Below are 22,865 nucleotides of genomic sequence, written 5' to 3'. Positions count from 1 at the left end.
TTGCCTTGGGTGAGATGCAGGTCGGGCTGAGGTGAAGTGTCACTGTGCCAGGAGTCCTCCCAGCTAACCATCAGAAGGCTGGCTCAGTGGTGTCATAAATCTCTGGGTGGATGGAAAGTAGTGACCAGGGTAGGAAAAGAGCTGCAGAAAGCCAGACAGATGGGGGAGCACAGGCCTGTAGGTTGCAAACAAAAGGGTATGGTGCACCGGACAAAAATTAAAAAGAGAGGATGTTTGAAACCAACTGATTCTAGTTGGAAAAGTGAACCCCCTTGCAAAGGGCTGTGTGGAATGGGATTTATTTAAAACAATAGGTTTCATTCCATTTGCTTTCTTTTTTATTTCTCGTCCAATGTTTGTTGCCCCAAAGGCTAAACATCCTGCTAACGCTAGTATTGATGTCGGTCACATGCGGAACCAACAATGCGTGAGTGCTGTGTCTCTGTTTCTGCGGAATGAATCATCGTACTGTATTAATCAGGTAGAGAGTGGTGAAATGGGCTTTGGACTGAAACATAATTTCCATCCTCTTGAGCGCTCACGTTATTCATGCACTGGATTCACTCCACCACATCAACATCAGTACCTTTACACTAAATGTTTACAGTTTTTCCGAGGCTACATTGCTGTGTTCCTATGAACAGCTCAGGACATTACACACAGGAATCTTCTTTAAGGGATAGAATGAAATGGGACTTTTAAGTCAGGTAATGATGTTTTGGGGGACAAATGGATTACTTATATATACTTACAATATATAGATACTAATACTATGTATTCTTTTAGGGTCTATTAACACCAATGGTAATTATGCTAAATATTTGATTTAATAACCAAACGTAATGGACCAAAAGGTAATAATGCATTTATGTGGCATTAGCATGAGAATGTGTAACACTGTTACTGGACATATGACTGGGAATGGCTAGAGTGAATTGACATTAGCCAATAATAGCCAATTACCCAAGGTTATCCAAAAATATTGGCAGACTGATTAAAGCTTCAAGGTACAGGTTTAACAGCATCCTCAGTTATGGAGGTCATCAGTTTCCTTTTATAGTGTGCGTGAATAGAGAAAGTTCCCCTCTGAAATGAAGCCATGTTTAGTGGAACTGTCCAGCCGTCAAGGGAATATTTTCTTTTCATTACGTTTGGGACACTTTCCGCATCATGGTACACTTCTGAACAGGTTCTAAGCTTTTCAAAACAAGAAAATAGCAGTGCTTTGGATGAAATCTCCTTTTGACTTCAGTACAAGTGTAAAATGCTTTCCTCTGTATGATTTCACTCTGAATTGTTCTGCATGAAGCCTGAAGCTCTCGCTTCTTCCTGCTAACCATTCCACTATGCATTTCATCTCATTGGTAAAGGGGGTGAGCAACACTTTTGTTTCCTCTATATTGCTTTGATCATGTCATGGTGCTTATATTCAAGAACAAACACCCTAAAAGTCTCACACATTGATTACGCCCATTAAAACAGATTTCACTAAGCCTGCAAGGTTATTTTGCATTTTGCCTGTATGGGATAGATGTGTGATTGAACAGTAAGAGAGTGTTCAGGCCCTGCTTGTTTTGTTATTAGAGAGAACAAGGCAAGGATCATCACTCTGAGGGCTTCAAATTGAAAAGAAATGGAGGCGTATAGCACAGAAGGAACCCAGTAATGAATATTTCAATAATGTTAATCAGCGGTGAGTGACCATGATCCTCTTGGGTCACATTGCCTCTGGCTTTATTGCTACCCTTCAGAAAAAAAACAGCTGATTAAGACCTGGAATAACAGTGATTTGGACAATGATTTCAATTATGTAATTGAAACATGAGACAGAACAGATTCTCAAAGCCCCTGTGGATCTACATGGATAAGTACCAAGCAGCATATGGAATATGAAAACAGAGCAGAAAAGCTGTTGTTGTTGTCACATGGTAAAACAGTTGTCAGGATGTCACTGCAAGACCAAAATGTAGAGCATCAGGGACTGTTGAATAGGAAGATAATGGTTTACCACCCCAGACTAGATTATACTGCCCAAAAGAATGATCGATGCAAGTCTTCTGATCATAATTTAGTTGAAATGTAGTTATTGTGTGAGGTGTACATATAAATAGTGAACTTGATGAATGCATTGGTTAAAACCATTACATTGTTGTTAAATTAACAGGGCTTGATTTCCATTGATATATAAGCTATTGAATCCCTGGAATTTAGAAACACTGTTAAGCCTTTCCAGGTCATGATAGGCTATACAACAGTTTTTTTTTTTTTTGTTAGACAACCTGGCGGCCTCAGCCCAAATCGTTTTTATCAGCTTAGTGATTGCTGAAATTATAGAAAATGATAAAAATGTAATACTAGTTTAAGTAAGTTACCCAAAGATATGGACTGAGCGCATTGTGGTTTTATGGAATCTGGGCCAAACCAATATAGATCATTTATTTTCTGAATGGAAAGCCAGATTGCAATATCCTGTAATTAGTCCATCATATACTGGTGTGGAAAACACTCATCTTCTGACTGCTCACCTCATCAACTCAGGTTATGTAACTGATTGTGGCAATGCTTAATGCAGGTTGGTTAATTATTAGACAAAATTGGGGGGTAATGTGCAGACGATATTGAAGAAGTATTTGATATGCAGAAAATTAATAAAAATACTACTAATAATAAAAATACTAGCTAATAATAATAATAACTAATAATAGCATTTTAATAAATATGATGAAATTAGCACTTTTCATTGGAGAGTTGCTGGTTTATAGTGACCTGCACACATTTATTGACTGACCCTAAAACTGCATTTAATAGTGTTTTAAGAAGTACTTCTCAACTTCTTTGATACACTTCCTTTCAAGAGTATTGTTTACACGTTGATACCATCATACAGAAAGAAGTATTATTACTCCTAATAATAGTAATTATCAAATCAGCTCTGAAATTTTGATTCAGATCTGTTAGACACTGCCATTCTGAATGCTGCCTGCCTAATACAATAAACTGTAGAATAGATAAGTACTCATGACTGAATTTGTAGTTCTCTCTGTGGTGTTTTGTTTCTCTCTTGTCTGCCTTTTAATTACTGCAATTTGTGCTGCACTATTTTAGCTCTAACATTTAATAGTTCGGTCAATACATAGAAACCAAGACCTTTCAGGAGGCAGTGTAAATATTTTCGGTGGAGTAATTTTGTAAATCATTGATTATGTATTGACAGGTTCAGAGTAATGATTTATGACTGCAATATACAAGGGCCATCCTTTTATAATTTGTCATTTATCATTGCACTTAAAAAACCTAAGGCAAGAGCCAATACATGTTTATTCTCCCAGACTCCTGTAAGTGTCATCTGCAAATATCAATGAATTTACATACGTTTTAAGAAACGTGATATGCCTAAAAAAAAATTGAAATTGTCACATTTTCCTAGTTTACATGTACCTAGTCACTCGGTATGTATATTAACCTTTTATAATGACTTACAAGTGGATGGATTACACATCTCATCAAAAGTCATTAAGTAGAATCAATTTCCAGACAAATAATGGAAAGGGTTTTATTGATAATTACGGCATGTTGCTTTTGGTACATTTAAACTTTAATGTTAACTTGTGCCTGAAATCCTAGTGATGGATCACGCGTGGTGGTAATGACGAAGCCGTCGACCCCTGTGGACCTCGTGGACAAAATAAAAATAAAAAATGGACAGGACAAGGTGGTAATGGGGAGGGGGAGGGGTTGCACAAACACTCAACAACAGGGCGTAGGTAGATTTCTATACCTGTGGAGAAGAATGACTTTAGCAGATTCAGGTAATTGTACAAGGAATTTCTCTCCTGAATATTCGTTTACAGTTTTTACAGAAAAGATGAAAGACTATATGGGGTGCCCAATTAAGATAATATCTCCTGAAAATATGTGAAGGAATACCAGTGCACGATCCCATTGTGACATTGATTCTATAGTAGTTCCCACAGCAGCAGACAATTACCAATATTTGAGTAAATACTGTGAGGTAGGTGGTTGAAATAAATCTTGAGGAGACTATTTAGTGGTTTAAGATGAATATGCTCCAGTAACGGAGCTCCATGACCATGTCTCTTAGGATCTCAATATGAGTTTTACTATCACGTTGTTACTGTATTTTGTCCCAATGACCCAATAAAATATAGAGCAGCAAACTTCAGTATATGAGAGGTGTAACTGAAGAGGGGTTATATGAACATTCCCAGTGTTGGACATTGCTGACTGGGTTTTGTCTTAAGTCACCACACAATAGGCAGCTGATCTAAAATTGCAATTCCACTCTTTATGATGTAACTATAATTGTACATGCATAACTGCAAACAATTTTTGAGGATTAGTATGATGATTAGTACAGTCACCTTTGTACTGTGTAAGCTCACTTGCTGAATTCAGTAAGAAAGAGTATGTGTTCTCTGGCCTTGTGCTCTGGCTCTGGTTTTGTGAGATTTTGGGTTTTAAAAAAAGCCACCAAGCTGCAGCCTCAGAGAATGAAAAATGGCAGAATTGTGCACATCTGGAAGTGAAAACCTTAAAACTTTTCCTTGATAAGCACTTCTAGAATTCTATCAAGAATTATTGATTTCTAAAATGGTGACAGTTAGTGAGGTTATATGTGCCATCAGAAGGGTTTATTTAACATGAGGCCAGGCAAAAAATGTACGTCCTTTTTGTGAAGAGGAATACAGTTTATTACAATTATTTATGCATTTTGTTCAACTCTACACACAAAAAAAATACAAAACCTCGAACTAGCTGCAAAGGCCTGTGTTTTATGCAAAATCCCAAGCACATGCTTTCATCAAAACACTAAATTACTTTTGAAATACCAAAAATCATTCCCTTAATTAAATAAAAAGGAATTGTTGCATCATTTGTAAATCATTCTAAATAGAAAAACCATGCACTAACAAAATACAGATGTCACATTAGTTTAAAGTGTGGTAAATTATGAGAATCAAAAGAAATGATTAGAGAAATTAAATAAATTTCACAAAGTGTATACATATGGTATTGGTTTGATTATTCATGCATACCAAGTCTCATTTATTTGTGGTCACACATTTCCATCAACATCACATCAGATGTCTCATTTGCAATAGACCAAGGAATAAATCTGCTTGTGCGATGAGGTTATGCCTGGCATTGCTTTAGTATAATGGCACTGCATACATCATTCAGTGCCTGGAGAAAGATGGCTTGGTTGTGGGCATGTCAGTCATAAACATTGAGCCTATACCTTGAAGCAGAGAAGTACCCGTTCTCTTATGAACAGGTGAGTGTAGGAGCAGGTAATGTAAAATAAACTGCTGATGTAGCAAACTCCTGTTATGTAGTGGGTATTCATACTGTTAGGCTTACTCTATATAGGCTATACTATATATTCATACTATATAGGCTTACTCAATGTTATAGTGCAGTTATGTATTGTGACATAATTTTTTGAACAAAACGAGAGTTAATGCTTATTTCACCCCTACAATAATTTCATGTTACACTGCTCCATTTTTTTCATATTACTTTGCTAGTACATGCACTTACACAGTATAAGTTATAGAATTGTTTAGAAGTGCATTACATTATCATTCGTTCAGCTTTCAAGGTTCCAAATTGACATATTACCTGATCACGGTCAAATGATGCTTATTGAAATACTGTAACCAAGATATGGAATTTGGAATTTTTGGAATATTTGGAATTTGCTTGATATGTCAACATAATATCTTTGACAAAAACAGTTTCACAGCTGTTTCTGTACTTTATGTGCAACTAGTTCTACTTTTTTTTTTTGTTTTGGTTTTGCAAATGAGGTGTCATGAGAAGTTATAAGCACAGGTGCAATAGAAAATGTGAGTATTTGGGAAAAAACTGCTGGTTTGAGAGAACATACAAAGTGGATCATTTTTCATATGAATAGCTCTGAAGAAGTTAAGCAAAAATGTTGTAGAATTGTAAAGAAGTGCATTCTATTTCTCGGTTGAATTCTCTTCAGCGTAAGCGTGTGTCTGTACTTGCATGCATTTCAGCGTGAATTTGTATGTTGGAATTATTCAATATTATTTATTCATTTGGGAGAGGCTCTTATCTAGAGAGATTTACAAGGTTGTCATGATAAGATACATACAGTATAGTGCAAAATCATAAGAGCTGCAACAATAAGGGCCTGGGTGGGGAGTAGTAAGTAACGTATGTGCTGAAGCAAGCTAAAAAAAGTGGCAATATACTGTATGAGACACACACACACACACACACACACACACAAACACAAACATCCACACTACACACATACATACTCCTGCATCAATGTATGTACTTAGTCATATTCATGGACACACATTCGCACACTCATGTATGTACACACAAACATCCATTTGAGTGTGAATGTGTCTGTGTGCGTGTGTGTATATGTATATGTTTTTCCATTTTTGTGTGTGCATGTGGGGAACTGTGTGTAAATGTTTGTGTACGTCCGTGCACGCATATGTTGATGTATGCAAGCTTTTTGTGTATGTATGTGTGTGGGTGCACACATGTATGCATGCATGTGTTTGTGTGTGAGTGTCTGCAGGTGCTCCCTGTCACTGTGGTGGAACAGTGGAGGGCTTTATCTGCAGGGCTCTCCCAGGCTCTCCGTAATAAACAATAAACTGGCATTAATCATGAAATGCGGCTGTAATAAACAATATCCACACATTAATCATGTAAAAGCATCCATAATCAATGTCCCGCTTCATAGTAAAACCTCCTAATAAATTGTGTTCTTAGTCACCGAGGCAGAGGCACACTTTAAAAAAAAAGGATTTGACAAATGAACTGTAGTTTCACACAGTGCAGTTTTTTGTGTTGTTCTGTGCATGTGAATGTTGTGCTGGCTATAAACACTGCTAAAGGAATGCTAAGTTTGCTTTACATGGGCATTCTGCTCTCCAGCAATCAAAACTGTAAGTTGTAAAATTGATGTGCAGAAGAATTATGTAGTAAGAGCATTGAGGTTTCTGCAGCTTTATAATAAAACATAAGTTGGTCGTTCACTTTCTCAGCCTTTTTTCAAGTAGATAACAGACTGTGTTTCATGTGGAATAAGGGTTAAACACAGTAAGATACACTAATACTATCATAAGAGGTGGAATCCATATTCCAACAAAATGGCAAAATTGTCAACATTTAGCTGTTGAGATCTTGTGCAATTCATGTCAAACATTTGAAGCCATTAGTATGATTTGTATAAAAAATCTGTCATTTTATTTTTTATTTTGATTTGTGCATTATTTTTTATTATTGCTGTATGTGCTAAATGTGGAGTTTCAACCATCTAATTTATCTTATTCTGTAAGGGGGCTTTCATGGGAGGAATGCAGAAAAACATGGGGTTGGAAGCAAACCTGTAAGGCATTAATATTCGTCCAAATGTCCAGAATGAAGTACAGTACTTTGCACTTTTGTTTGGTACTATGTTGAAGAGTTCAGCCTTTATGCCTAGAATACCAGTTCATTCCTTCCTCCATCTCTTCTGTTCTGTCCCTGTATGTAATGCTTTTAAATGTGTAAGGTGGTCTTTATGACATTGCTTAGGTCAGGCCTGGTGTCAGTCTCAGCAAGGGGGTCTGGTCCTGGTCTGGACTCCATCTCTGGCACATGCACACATATATCCTCACTGTAAAGAGGTGGCAAATCTGAAAGTTTTTGTAACCATCTAGACTTTCAAACAGGTAATCAGTTGGATTATGACCACCACATTTGTGTCAATTAATATGTTCTTGTCAGAATGACATCATTAATCACATTGTTTAACTGAGTGCGGGACAAGGTTTTTAAAATACATTTAATTTATGAAATTATTTAATTCATGAAACAAACTTCAGTTTGTTAAGGCTGAAAGATCAATTTCAGGGTGTGATAAAGATTGAATGTACTGAAAAGAATGTTCATAAGTACAATGATGACATAATATGAGAACTGTGAGATGGATTGAATGCTATGTTGATCTGAATTAGCCTTGTGACTTGTAACCAGTACCAGTGCTGTGAGAAATTTTGGAAAGGTTATAGGTCATTCTGTCTAACCACCTAACATGGATAACTCAAAACCCTCCAATAATTTTTTTATAATGCAAAATAATTTTGAAGGTTCAGTATTCATTGTGTCCACATCGTCTGATAGTGACTACTTTTTTACAGTTCTAGAAATGGTGTCAGGCTTTGTAAGCCTCCAAGGGCATCCTTTTTAAAAACCTATTGTATTGTTACATGTAAAAGACTACTGATAATTTTTGGGTTAAAAGGCTTTTTCCTTTTTTTTTAACTGGAGGAATAACGTGATTGATGCCACTCAATTCAATTGTCAATTGCTCTAATTACTCCTGTAAGTGCATTCCTTTTGTAGCCTCTGATTATCAATAAGTGTGTAATTTGTCGCCAGCTTTCCGTGAATAATTGGGAACAGCGTCAAGATTAACAGAGAGCATTAGGGCTTTAAATGCAGATGCAGACAACGCGAGCGGCCGTAAAGCCTGACCGCCGCCGCCGCACGTGCGCGCGCGTTGATAGATGGCCGAGTCATTGACTGCGCCGCATTGTTGATGAGGGTGGTGCTGCCATGGTAACAGCCGTGCTCCGTCTTCCCCCCCCCCCTCTCCCCTGTGGGTTCGCAGGCCTTACCAGTGCGGCCACTGCTCCCAGTCCTTCTCCCAGCCCTCTGAGCTGCGCAACCACGTGGTCACCCACTCCAGCGACCGGCCCTTCAAGTGCGGCTACTGCGGCCGCGCGTTCGCCGGAGCCACGACGCTCAACAACCACATCCGCACACACACCGGGGAGAAGCCATTCAAGTAAGTAACAGTGAGTACCACCGCTTCCTAGACCCCATCGCCGAAAACTCAGCTAGCGTCGCGCCGCGTCGCACTGACTGCTCTGCCCAGAAACACACAGCGAGAGGCGACCATTTGAGCATGTGCACAGCCCTCACTGGGGTCACGAACCAACAGCAAATCAGAAAAGGCCTTCTGCCTCTGACTCCCTCTTTGCTTTAATAAACACAAAATCTTTATGACCAACAGCAGCATTACCACCTTACAGATCTTGGCGTGGTCAGTGCTAGGGTTGGACATCTCCAGGGAAAACCAGGTTTCTGCTGGAAGTGCTATTGATAGATATACTGCAAAGCTGTCTTTGGACAACGTGTTAAACTGAGATCTGGACTGACTGTTGTCAGTAAAGACCTTATTACAGGTAATTAGGATGTTTAATGTTTTTGAGATTTTTTGGGGGTTCTGCATATGCTCACATCGCTGGAGTTTCACTGGGTAACAGAGCAGTGCTTGAGGTCAGTGCCCACAGATATAATTTAGCTGAAGAGTAAAATGGCTTCCCAAATTCAGACCAAATTAACATGTTCATCTCAGATCATGACAGTTAATGTTTATAAAGAAGTAGACTACAGTGCACTCTGTTTGTCAGTCTTACCTCTGTCCAGGATGTTGATTCTTATAAGGGATGTATCCATAAAAGCAGAATTATAAATGAATGGATAAAATTAATGTGTATATTTCAGTTGGCATGTAGGCACTTAGTAAAACAGCACAATATGCTAGGTGCTCCAATAATTAATGCATTACACAAACATTATATACATTCACTGTGATCATATTTTTAAACATCCTTTTATTGTATTGCATGTCATGAGTGAACCCATGATGAATATTACAAGCAGGATATGTAAACAGGATTAGTATAGGAATGATTCTGTCCCACTGTTTTGGATGTGGTTTATTTCCTATGTCAGTAATTCTGATAAAGAGTGCATTGTATCAGACTTTCAGATTACTAAGACAATGACATTATTGTCATGGAGATGAGCATATGGACATTCTGAGCATATTCAGATTTCTGTTGATACAAGGGCACTTTAATATGAAAAAATGACCTAGCTGTGTTTTTCATGAACACATTATGCCCACAACCCTGTTTGTTTTACTTTTCATTTCTTGTCGAAATGCAAAACCTTTGATGTTGAGCTGCGCTGACACTAGCTTAAAATAATGGTTGAATCAAAGGTGTGGTAATTATTGGGAGAATTCTTACAGTAATACCTGATAAAAATGTATATTTTACCACCCCTTACACTTCCAAACTGTCTGTTAAGCAGAAGTCATCAGTCACAAGATAAGACCATGGAGCAGCTGCATGATCTCGAAGTCTTAATGCTGGCTGCTGTCACGGAATGTGGTATTGTAACATAATAATGACAGCATAACTAAAAAAAAAAAATCCTCATCTCTCAAAAAGTGGGTATGCAGGCTGTATGGGAGCCATTGGTAGAAAAAGTAACTGTCCCCATACAAAAGGACCACCAGAACAGTCTGTATGGCCGAACACTGTGATGTGACACATGTTAATATTGGCATCACTATTTTTATTATAGTTACCGTACTATACTATAGTTACTCTGGCCTCTGGTTTTCACTAAGACCAAATCAAAAGGCATGGCCTCCCCTTTGAGAGAAGTTTAATCTGTCCTCTTGGTAACGATTTGCTTTTTACCTCTCTCTGTGGCTGTGAGACACTTCTGTCTTTGTGCTGCTGTCTCAGTTAAGAAGCCCTTTAGCAAGAGCGCTTAGTCACGCAAATCCATCCAGGCATATTTCCTACTGTCTGATTGATGTTGTGTGAGATACAGTGTAAATAGATTTCTGTAATTAATTGAATAAGTTTAAGGGTCAGAGTGGATAATAGATTTCTTTTAATTTAATGGCCGTTACTTACGCGTGACCTTGTTGACTCCAATTTTTTTCAACACCAAACGTCTGTCATGTTTTCAATAAAGCTACCATGCAATTCTAATTAAAGATATCGGAGTGCTTACTGTAACCATATCTGTTGTGCCTACAAAGGGTAACTCCAGTCACGTATTACCAAGCATTGTAATCCATCATCTTAAAAACATTATTATAGCTCCATAATAGTACAAAAGTACAAAAGGGGTCAATTTAGCAAACAAAACAATCAAAAGATTAAAATGAAATGTTAAAACAAGCAATAATGTGATTATCTTAAAAAATAACTTTAAATATAGGCCTTATATATACCTTATTTATGCTTAGTTACGCACGCTACTGTTCTTAATAAGGACGCAAAAAACTGAAGGGCTTGACCCTGGTGTTATTGTTACAATGATTAACATTATTATTCCATCACATGTGTGCTTGACACAAAATCCATTGGGAATTAATTTTGAATATATGGCCTCACCATTAAAAATAAAAACCTTGTAATTGCTCCTCTTAACATGAATGTTTACATCTCTCTGGAATTAAAGAATGGTTTGCTTTTATTTAAATTGTTTGGAATGAAAATGCCCTGAAATTATTGACACAAGGCAAAGATGGAATATGAAATCAATTAATCTTTGAGCAGTTCATGACTTTCCCTTTTTCCGTAAATGCAGCTGCCTGTTCTCCCCATAGTATACAGAACAGTCATCTTTGTGTTCTGTTGCTGATGCCTGGCCAAACATTACTACTCTCTCTGATAAGTTTGGTGAAAAAATGAACACCTCTACCTGTAACCATACATATCTAACAACATAAATGTGCTCATAAAAATACACAATATGATTCTGTGGAGATACTGTTGTAGAGCTCAGATACCAACTCTTTCCCAAGCATTGAAATAGCATCCTAATACAGTGCTGGCATACACACAAGAATTGCTGTATTTAATATATCTGTTACAAGCTACACACAGCATATAAATCCTGTAGTATCTTGTACGATTCATGATTATTATCAGTGTGAGTATAGCTAACTCAGCTGCTGCAGTGTGTTACTGCCAGAGCAGGTCATAGTGACACCCTGTCACAATGTCACACCCAGACCCCGTCACTGGCCAGGGACCCCAGCATGAGAAGGAGGTTTATTTGGGGCAGGCCAATCCAGTAACAAATCAGCTTTCTAATAAGCAATCAGTGATATACAAATGTGTCATCAGCACTTCAGATGCTCCAGAGAGGAAGAGGCGCACAAAGACATTAATGAATACACCGCAAAAATCTTTAGCCGATCAATACGGCTGAGTTATTTTCATTGAGCTGATATGCTTGATAGATTAAAGCTGGCATTTCACGTTTGTCAAGATTGCAGAATAATTTTCCACTGCAGAGCATCACTTGGATAATTCTGGACGGTGTCTGCAACTTTGGCCTTTCGACTGCTCTGCAGTCTTGTTTTACAAAGCCTCTTTGTGTGCCCGAGATCTCTCAGCAGTAGTGAATAGTAAGGAAAGCACACTTTGTATCGTATCACCACAGAACATGCATACACTCATATGCACACACACTGACGTACACATCCATACAAACAAAATCTACATTTGTCAGTTCAGGCAGTAAATTTAGTGTAAATGCTTATTAAGTTTGTTTAACATTGAGGCAAGTAATCATAGATTTGAGACTGCCGTCAACACACCTACTTCCTTGAGACAGAGGTTGTTAGCTCTGAGGTCAGTTAGCTCTCTGGTCAGTTAGGATAGTGGGGGGGTTTGGTTGGGTGCTGGCTAGACCTCAACCTGAACTGAACCCTAAACTCTCTGCCACCCCATCAAGCTCAAATGGCTGGAGAACAGGTACAGTTTGAAGGAGGCCATTCTGGAAGCAAGGACTGGCCATGAGCGAGGCAGAGAGGGAGAATTATTGACAGGATTATCAGAATAATCTGCACATTCCGCCACTGGCCGCCATTAAGGAGAGTCCTCAAAGCACAGTGTAATCAACGGTTAGCACTGTGCACGCTCACAGCAGCAGCTGTGCGTACCTGTGGCAGCCAGGTGAATTAGCAGCTCCCACAATGCAGCCTGTCATCGCTGCCTCTCCCCAGGGCCGTGGAGCGCGAGACGGCAGAAGATGCTCCCTTTGATAGCCGGCCTACCGAAAATCTCTTTTTGTTCTCCGTCTATTGGAAGTGACAATGACGCGGGCCTTATCTGGACAGGCGTCCCCCGGGGAGGGCTCCCCCCTCTCCGATTATTGACAGGGCCCCTTGTTGCGAGGCGCTTGGGCCTTCGCCCATCATCGCCATCAAGGCCGGAGGAGTGGGCGCCAATTACACCCCTCCGGCCCCGCAAGATTCCCAACCACTTTCAAGTGTCGGTCGCCATTAGGGCGGCGGTGGTGGTGGTTGAGGGGGTGGGGGGGGTTTGGGGGGGGGGTGCAGGAGGCTGCCGGAGGCGGGCCGCGCCTGAGCGCTGCGTCTTTGTGTTGTGCAGGTGCGAGAGGTGCGACCGGAGCTTCACGCAGGCCACCCAGCTCAGCAGACACCAGCGGATGCCCAACGAGTGCAAGCCCATCAGCGAGAGCAGCGAATCAATCGAGGTGGATTAGCTGATTGACTGGCCGGAATTAAACTGCAAGGAAAATCATGATTAAATGTCACGGACACTTAAGCAAAACCAAAGATTTCCTCTGAGAAACTCTCAATCAGCCGCAGAAAACCAAAAGCAGTAATAAAATAAGTAAGATGTTAAGAGATATTGATCCTGGCACAGATAAGAGACTGGGATTTGTGGGGATTGGGGGTGGGGGATGGGGGGTGGGAGTGGGAAGGTGGGGTTGTAGGAAAGGGGAAGAAAAGATTATTTATTTATGACTGGGGATCCCGGTTCTTTAGGAGGACCTGAAGCCTGGGACTACAAAGAAACCAAAAACTCTCTGTCTTTAGCTTTATATCTCAGTTTCTTACTCTTTGTAATATAATACCAAAGGGAAAGGACTATCGGGGTGCTGTGTCAGACAACCCTGTACTGAGAATGCACAATTTCTGTTTAATTGCACCATTTCTACAGCATGATTTTTAAAGGGGACAAATTGAATCCCCTTTTCGTTTTGTCTCGATGTGATATTTCAGCTGCAAAAAAAAGAAGCGATTCTCAATATAAAATGTAAAAACAAAAAAAGATATTTATCTTCCATTGCTCTCATATCATGTTTTGTGCACTTTTAATAATCCTAACTAATTTAAGATTTCAGCACCATTCAGTGCTCCAAAATGTAATGACGGAGTGTATTTAAATACCAAATGAAAATAATTTTGTGTAAAAATGTTATGAATCCTTAGCTCCGTGTAAACAACTGTTCAGGTGCCAGTGTGGTGAAAAGGTGAAGGGAGAGATTACCTTTTGTGTAGAAAGTGAAGATGGTCTGGTAATGGCATTAAACTATATATTTCCAAAGAGCTCTACATGATCCACACACAGTTCTATGTTGTCCTTGTGCTTTTTTTGAAATTCATTTCAAGCAATCTAAAGTGTACATAATTTCAGCAAGGTGTACTTCAAAGACATGATGCGAACAATTTCAATTTAACATGAAATGAAAAAAGTAAGTCAGCTTCTTATGAACAACACAAAAATTAAATGTGTCACTCGAAGTCACTTGAATCAAAATGGCTTCATTTTCTTCTCTGTACCAAATGTTGTTGAATCAAAATTTATGTAATATAATGGATTTTTTTATTGCAGGCTGAATGGTTTGAGTTGAAAAAGCAAAGCAATTTGACTCAGATTCATTTTAAGCAGTAACATGTGTATGATAATCATCACCTCTACTGTATATGAAAAATAACTTTGATTCTGAATAGTGTGTTAAGCTCAAAGATTAATCAACATTTGACTCTTGTTTGCATGATTTCAACATATTGCCTTTTTTAAATAAAAGTGGGCCAAAACCAAACTGTTATTCCATGGGAAATAAAGTGCTAAAGCTGTTTTGAATATTTTGACAATTTCTAAATATAATATTGTATGTATTATTTGTTTATGTAAAAATGTTTTGTGTCTCTAACAAAGTAATGAAGACTATATTCTTCTTTCGATTCATGAATTCATATTACAACAATATCTTTGAATACTTACACAAGACCCAACTACACAACTACAGACCCAGCTCAAAATCCAAGTCAAGCAGTGTGTTTAAATACAGTTTTTGCTTGTTTTGAAGTATCCCCTGGCATTTTTAGCTTTCTATCAGAGTATAAGGCAGTGAACTAAACAGGTGAATGAAAGCAAGTCTGAGATTTAACGTTTTTGATGCAAATCTTTAATTTGTAAGAATGGGGCAGGCCATCCATTTGAATATAAGCAAAATAAATGTAACCACAGCACTGAATCTTTAACTAAAGACCGACGTGGCAATCCAACCGACGTCAACTCAGCGACATGTACGCCCCAAGCTCTAAATACTGTGGCATGCACGATGACATATGTGGCACCGCTGCATGGCACTCATACTGTGGCAATCACGTTTGTCGGACAGAATGATGTCATTAGGGAGAGCTTGTAGCAGGACATCTACAGCGGTTAAGCTCATCATCTCCCCTGGAAACCTCTCGCTTGCCACAGTCCTGCTCAAAGGTATGCATATGGCAGGGCACAGACTGCACTCATATTGTACTGTGTATATTATGGCATTGTCTGAATTATTATCTCATTATTCCAATGAAACACCATTACACAAGCAAACATTGCTGTCTGGGTGAGACATATATCTCCCTCTCATATGTCTCCTGTTATCTAATAACAAAAACATTTGAATGCCTAGCAGGCATGTAGCAAAGGGTGGGTGGGGGTGGGTACCTCTTAAGTCCAAAAGTGTCCTTTCCTACCAGATCAGTCATTGCTAAGCTATGCTCCTTTTTCAAAATTGAGATCCTGCCCTACAGAAAGTCTGTGCATGGCTCTGATGTACTGTTTATCAGAAACAAGAAGCTTATGTCAGTGAGGTGATGTAGCCTATCAGCATTTTCAATGATAGCTGCTTTCTTTTAAACTGCACAAATTGTGTGGTTATTTGCATATTTACTGCACCCCTTTTGTTTGTATAAAGCAGTTGGTTGACGTTTGAGTGAAGGGATGACAGTATTAAAGCAGTCCAGCCTTAAATCCAGTCAAAAACAGCAGTTTGAGTCCCCAGCAGTGCTATACAAATAACGCTGAAAAAACTGATAATTCACTGGTGGTGCAACAGCAGGCACAGTGCTGTGTCTTGTAAACCTCAGTGTCACTCAATCCTAACAAAAATCATTTCAGATTTTTGATTACTCATTCCAAACCCACCATTTTAATGAGGATTAAACACTCATTTGAACAGTTATACTGTAAGACTATAGCTGTACTATAGTTGTACTGTAAGACAAAAGATCTCATTTTGGTTTTACCATTTTATTTAAATGCTAATAAAATGTTCACTAAAGCCGCGGAGGAGTGATTTACCATGATGGGAAAACACGTGCCCAGCTTAGCTGTAAAGATTCTCCCCAAATTCTGTTTCAGAGAAATAAGGGATCATAAAAAAACGGTTTATTGCCAAATGCCGTAATTACCATCAACTACACTGTAAACAGCGAGAGGAGGCTGTCAGGAGTCTGGGAAGATGTGCCGACTGATGAGAGACCCTTGGGCTTTCCCATACAATGGAACCAAACCTACACAAGGGTACTGTTAGGTCCTGCTAATTAAGAATAAAATTCTTTATTAATAGCAACATTCACTACTGATGTGGCTTTGATTAAATTTTGGTTTAGTATGACCCAGGGAAACATACCCTCTGACTGTTGCAGCTGTGGTTGTATGTTTGATTGTTTTCACACATGATTGGAGTTAATTTCAAAAAATTTTAAATAGGCAACAATGGCAAATATGTATGTGTTTATGCTTGTACCTACACTCCTGATATCATATTTAAATGCATACACTGGTAATTTTTCTGATGAAAGAATTAATCAGATTTAAGTTGGTTGTTGTCATTAGCATTAGAACCATATCTTCATATATTTATTTAATTCATTTTTAAATATGGATTTTTCATCACCAGTTATTATTGTTCCCTAATTATGAAGCATTACTGTCTCTGTCAGACTAATCAAAAAAAAAAAATGCAACTGAAATCACATCTTTATTATGCAAAAAAAAACAGGCATAATACGTATTAACCTGTCTTCCATGTAACTCAGAATAGCAATCAATGAATACTCAAATTTCCTTTGCTTGGGTGTAAAAAAAGTTTATACAAACTATTATGCAATCTATTCATTTATACCATACCATCTTCCTAAAAGCAAAGTTAGATCTCAGTGTTTGGGTTCTTTGTTATTGTGTGTCCATTTCCAAAACCGGGGGTCTGATGGGCCTTGTGAAACCTGCGCTGGTTCCACACCAAGGCAGAGGCTTTTTTTCTTGAAAGGCTTAAAATCCATCTTTTGAGGCGGTGATGTATCAGTGCCCCGGCAGGGTTTGCTCTCTGCCTCTGGCCCCTGTGGTGTCTGTGTGTAAGGTCACGTCCCCTGGCTCCTCTGTTTTCTTCTGCTTGGGCAGCTGTCGAGGGGTTATAGATCTGACCCGGGGAACATGAACTCAGCGAGCCCACTCGCCGGCTCTCTGATTTATTAGTCCATAAGTACGCACCTTTCAAACACCATCTCTTTTTTCTTCCCCGGCCCTTGCTGAAATTATGAAATTAAAAAGATTCAGGGCGGCCAGTTCGATAAACCTTTCCACATCGTCGCTCAGAAGACTGTTTGGGCCGCGAAAAACCTACTCTGCCCAACCTCTTCGCCTCAAGTGTACCTTACAAATGTGTTTTTCAGTTACATAATTTATGTCTGTGCCCATCAGATAAAGTGAATAAAAAATACTTAAATGCTTATATTAGCTTTATTTGGCAAAACATTGTTTTGTTTGGCTACTTATAGTAAGACTCTGCTCCGTGAATATGTTTGTCCTAATATAATAAATAATATAATAGTTCCGCGACAGAACATTACATTCTTCTGTCTTCAGTACAATGGCATGTATTGCATTTAAAAGTACTGGAAAAAAATAACCACAGCTATATAGCAAAGCACTGGTGGAGATGAACGTGGAATGTCAGACATGTTAACGCCTTGAAAGCAAACGAGAGGTTGGCACCAGTATTACTTCTGCCAGGGACCAAGTCATCTGCATCCCAGACAAAAAGACTGGCTGGCAAGTGGCTGAACTGGGTGCATGGAAAGGCTTGTTCTTGCAACTACAGTGTCTCAACTTTTTAGACTAAGCAGCCATTAAAACCCAGAACAAATGTGGCTTGACCTCAACTTTCAAAACCAAACACAAGGAAGGGTCGCTTTTTTGGTCTTAAACAATTGTTTACCTTCGATTGACACCAAAAGAAAATTGTGGTTGGATTTAATTGACCAGTAAGATTTGCAGAGATTATGTTATTGATAAAGTATTTAAGGGTGTGCTCATAGACAAACAAAACCTTGGCTCTTGTTGCAATTTTATGCATTATCCATTTTGAGTTGGGTGATTTATAGCATTGAAAACAGACTGCTGTTTGTCTTTGCAGAGCTTTTTGTGAAATATTTGTATGAGTTTTAAATGTAATTGTTACTAGGAGTCATGTACGAACATCTATATTTATGTAACCATCAGCTCTCCTTCTACAGATAATTTTTATTCCTGCTGACAATACACATTCCATTCCCAGATTGTTTTTAAAAACTATTAGAACTTCACCTTGAACTCAAAGTGCAAAATATTTACCAATTTTCTTCAAGTGCTTAGAGAGCAGTCAAATGTAGAGATAATGAAAACAAAATTGCCAGCCTTTTGAGTGATTTAAGTTAATTATTCTCTGGGGAGTTATACAAATTTGTTAAACAAATACTGTTAAAATTTCTGACATCAATCACGATACTTTGCCATGGGAACGCGGACCTGCGAAATGCGGTTTCGCCCAGAGGCTAAACAAATGATCAGATGAAAATTATTATTTTGAAAACATACATGTGAAATGGCCCTGGGGTTTAGGACTACAGCGGCTTGCTTTTTGTGGAATTTCCTGCTAGGGAAAATATTAAGCAGACAGGGGTCACACTTTCAAAAGCAATTAGTGATCAAGCTGGAGTTTTTCTAACTTCTTCATAAGGAGCTAATTGGAAACATATAATGCAGGGTAAAATGTCTGTGAGAAATGTAAGTTCTGGCTTGCCCTTGTTAAATTACAACCTCAGTTTATTAACATGACAAATGTGTCTAAAGCAGAAGATATTTTACTCTTGAGCGTGTTTTTTTGTTATTATTATTTGCTTGGCAGAACTCCTCACCCGGAGTGGCGCACAGTTCTTTCTACATTCTGCAGCCCATTTGAATGGCTATTAAGTGGAATGCATGCAAAACGCTACATAGTGTGCGAGACAAAGAGAGAGATTTGTCAGTTCTGGTGAGGGAGGAAGTGTACAACAGCAGTTTTCCTCCAACTGTGTGACCCCCACAACTTGTGTCCAGACCCTTATGAAGCCACCACTGTTTTGCTCAACAATGCTGAGAAGAGAAAAATATTGATAACATCTAGTGTTTTCTGCTGAAGTAAACCAAGGAAGTTATTGTATTAAAGGTTGAACATTATCTCTTTGACAGAAGTGATAGAGTACATAAGTGAGAGCAGATTTAAACAGGATACCTGGACAATGATACATAGCTCTTTAAAAATACGTAAACGTACGTAAAACAAAAACAATAAACTTCTATGGCAGCAAGACAGTGGGTTTCAAGGGTTTTTATGGCATTAAACTAGCTGAAGATTACAGGAAGCAGTGTGCAACATACAAACTGATTTTTCTATAATGTGCAGTACAGTATAATACCAGTGATCTTACTAATTGGTGGCTCTGTGTGGTGGTAAGGTTCAGGGGTTCTTCTCCAATATTCTAGACTCACACACATCACTTCTCAGTCAGGGGTCTCTTGCTAACACTCTCGATGCGCAGTCTCTCCACATTACAGGGCAGGTTGAAAGGGAGACGCACATATGTTGCACTCGAGGTACTTAGGGGGTCATTGACGCGCGCATGTAACAGAAGGGGCAGCTCTCAAAGCGCCGCGCTGTGCACAGAACACCGGGGGTGGTTATCGGGGCCCGGACAGGCATAAATCACACGGCAGAGGCCGGCGTGAGTGACGGGGCCGATACGCCGATAGCGCGCGCCCGTATCAGCCGTGTGAGCCGTCGCTGACGGGCCGTCCTTGTGAGTGCGGGGGGCGCCGGCCCGCGGGGCGAGGACGGGAGTCTGAGCGGGCCGTGCGGTGCTATCTGAGAACGCGGGGCTCTCCGCAGACAGCGGGCTCCGCCAGGCCCCCGGTGCGCTCCTCTCCGCCTGATAACCCGCCCCAGGAATCCGGCCCCTCCTCCCCGGCTGCGAGATTGATGAGCTGTGTACGGAGAGAGTGTACCCCATTGTCCTCGCGGGCGGAGATATCAACACAGCTTGCTCGCCATGTGACCACACAAAAGCACCATGATGCCGGTGAAAGTACGTGTCAACAGAAACCTGTTCACCCCGCCGCATGTGGGGTGAGCAGGTAGCAACAGCTCGTTAGCAAAGTGATTACTGACAAAAAAAAAACACACACACATTAGTGTAAAATGAAAAAAAACATACATTATCATAATAAGGCTTATGTTTGTACATGTACATGTTTATTTCCAACCTGTTCCATGTCCATCTGGACAGTCCTGCCACTAGTTACATTACATTACATTAATAAATAAAATGTCTGTCTGGTTGTCCCTGCCATGCAAGATTCTGTGGTATACCTCCTGATTTTGTTTTCACTATATCTGAACAATATAGGGTCTTCATCAGGAGACTCAGTTTTCTTTTTAACTAGTATGCATATAATCCAAAGATCTATCCAAAGGCAAAAATTAAGGATCAAGAGGTTACAAAACTACAGCAGAGAATTACAGTGGTATAATACATAAACAATATTCCATTTATTACGGCACTAATGTTTTAGTGTCCGTGCAGCTAATTGCCTAACCCTATCAAATTCACTTTTGTAAGTCTTGCTGAATAAGAGTGTCTGCCAAATGGCTAAATGTTCATGCACTGTAAATTAATCTCTAAAAGGGTTATGTATGTCAATGGGCCTTTCTCAGAAGGTAAAACAGTGTGGAAGGAGAACAATCCTTGTATCTCTCCCCAGTCAGTGAGTTACATTTAACCCATATCATGACCTAACTGCTGATTGCGACTTACCTACTGACTTAAATGTTTCTGTCTCACATTGACATAACAGGCTGGCATCTTTTTTAAGTGACCTCACGTGCTTTGCTAATACACCGCAACATAATTTGCAACATCAGCCTGCTTTTAAAAGATTAGTTATCAGTCATGTCATGCTTGTTATTGTTCCTTTTTTATTGTTATTATTATTTATTTATTTTGAGTGGAATATAAAAAGTCCATAAAACAAATCTTCAAACAAAAAATGATAAATCATTATTATCTACTTAAGATGCAATGTGCATATCATTGAGACTCAGTTTGACTTTACTGCCCAGCATGCATTCCTGCACGAAATGGTCATGATGACAGGTTCATTATATAGGACTCCGACATTTTCAGGCAAGGCAATGAACTAAATATCAAAAGCACTGGAAAATTATAATACCTAACTGGGCGAGAGACACAACATAAGGAAGGGAACCAGTTAAAATAATTTGAAATGCATAGCCATTAAGTGCACTAAACCTTCCAAGAAACTTCTTAATTTAAGGCAATTTTCTCCTTACAATAACATTTTAAGCATGACAAATACCATGGGAAATACATGACATACAACATACAGTGCATCTGCGGGTGTTCACTCTTGTCACTTTGAATGGAGTGGCAATTATCATTTTGGTGGTTTTGCTGCTTTCTGCACAGCTCTCTGACACGTCCTAAGTGTCTGGGCTCGGTTTTGGAATGTAATCCGTCTTACCAAAGTCCCTTCAGTCCGGGGACTTGACACAATAGCCAGCTCTCCCTCCGATCGATATGGGGCATTTTAGCTGGATTGAGATGAGTCATTGAGCAGGCCTTTCACAAACAGATCCATCCGATTTCTTGAAGAATTACAGTTGATTCAACCTTTCCCTAAAGCACATTGATGACTTCCTTTTTGCCCGAGAACGAAAAAAGAGGGGGAAAAAAAGGGACAGAAACTCCTCAGATTTGTTTAATGTTCATTGGCAAACTTCCTTTCATGCGAGTGTCAGAGCATTGTAGGGGAAATGTTGTTCATGTTTTATTTTTTATTTACCCGGTATAGATACAGCGTCTATTGTCTCACTGGGCCACACTAAAATGCCTTGGGTTTGTTTTGTGATTTATGGCCGAGCAGATTTTCTTTCAGACTGTTGTTCCTCTGCGGTGTCCCCCCGGGTTGCACTAAACAGCGCTTCTCCATTCTGTCTCGGGCGCCCCACGCTCCCTCAAACTGCACCTTCTCTGAACTCTGGGCTCCTCATCCCCAGCTTCTCAGTATCATTGCACATCGTTACTGCTTCAGGCCGAACCATCTGTCAGACATCCACTTCAATCAGGGCTTTCGATTATATTCAATCTTGCTCAAAAATCAACTTTCAAATGGACACACATTTACAGCAGAGCTGGGCTCAATACGGTTTCAATTCAGTCAATTCAAGAAATGAACTGAAGTTCAGTTTATGAATTGAAAATCATCTGTTTTCTGTTCATGAATTGAATTTCATTTCATTCCCGGTATTGACTGAATTGAGAGGGAATTGACCCACTGATATATAGAACACTGTAAACTGCAGCTGCAGTATCACGTGCATATCATTTACCCACTATAGTAAGCATGTTACTGCATTTTCCCATAAGTACTTGTAGTCAGTTTATGTGTTTGTTGAATGACCACTGATGTGCTAGCTGAACTGAATGTGTACTGGAAGTAAAAGCACTGTTAAAGTAAAAAAATGGATCTTCCGCAAAAATAAATTTATTAGGTACAAAATCCATACAAATT

At 39.3% G+C, this 22,865-nt stretch overlaps 1 protein-coding gene across 1 annotated transcript in view; it reads left to right on the top strand.

Annotated features, from left to right (window-relative positions):
• Positions 1-13,392, top strand: part of prdm6 (PR domain containing 6) — a 62,493-nt gene extending 49,101 nt beyond the window's left edge. Inside the window, exons 7-8 of the mRNA XM_036528102.1 lie at positions 8,672-8,848; positions 13,278-13,392. Of these exons, the coding sequence (XP_036383995.1) occupies positions 8,672-8,848; positions 13,278-13,392 (292 nt within the window). The remainder of the gene's footprint in view (positions 1-8,671; positions 8,849-13,277) is intronic.
• The last annotated feature ends 9,473 nt before the right edge of the window (positions 13,393-22,865 follow it).

Source organism: Megalops cyprinoides, chromosome 4 (genome assembly GCF_013368585.1).
Source record: "Megalops cyprinoides isolate fMegCyp1 chromosome 4, fMegCyp1.pri, whole genome shotgun sequence".
NCBI classification, from domain to species: Eukaryota; Metazoa; Chordata; class Actinopteri; order Elopiformes; family Megalopidae; genus Megalops; species Megalops cyprinoides.
Note: the sequence above shows the minus strand (reverse complement) of the source record. Positions and strands in the feature narration are given on the sequence as shown.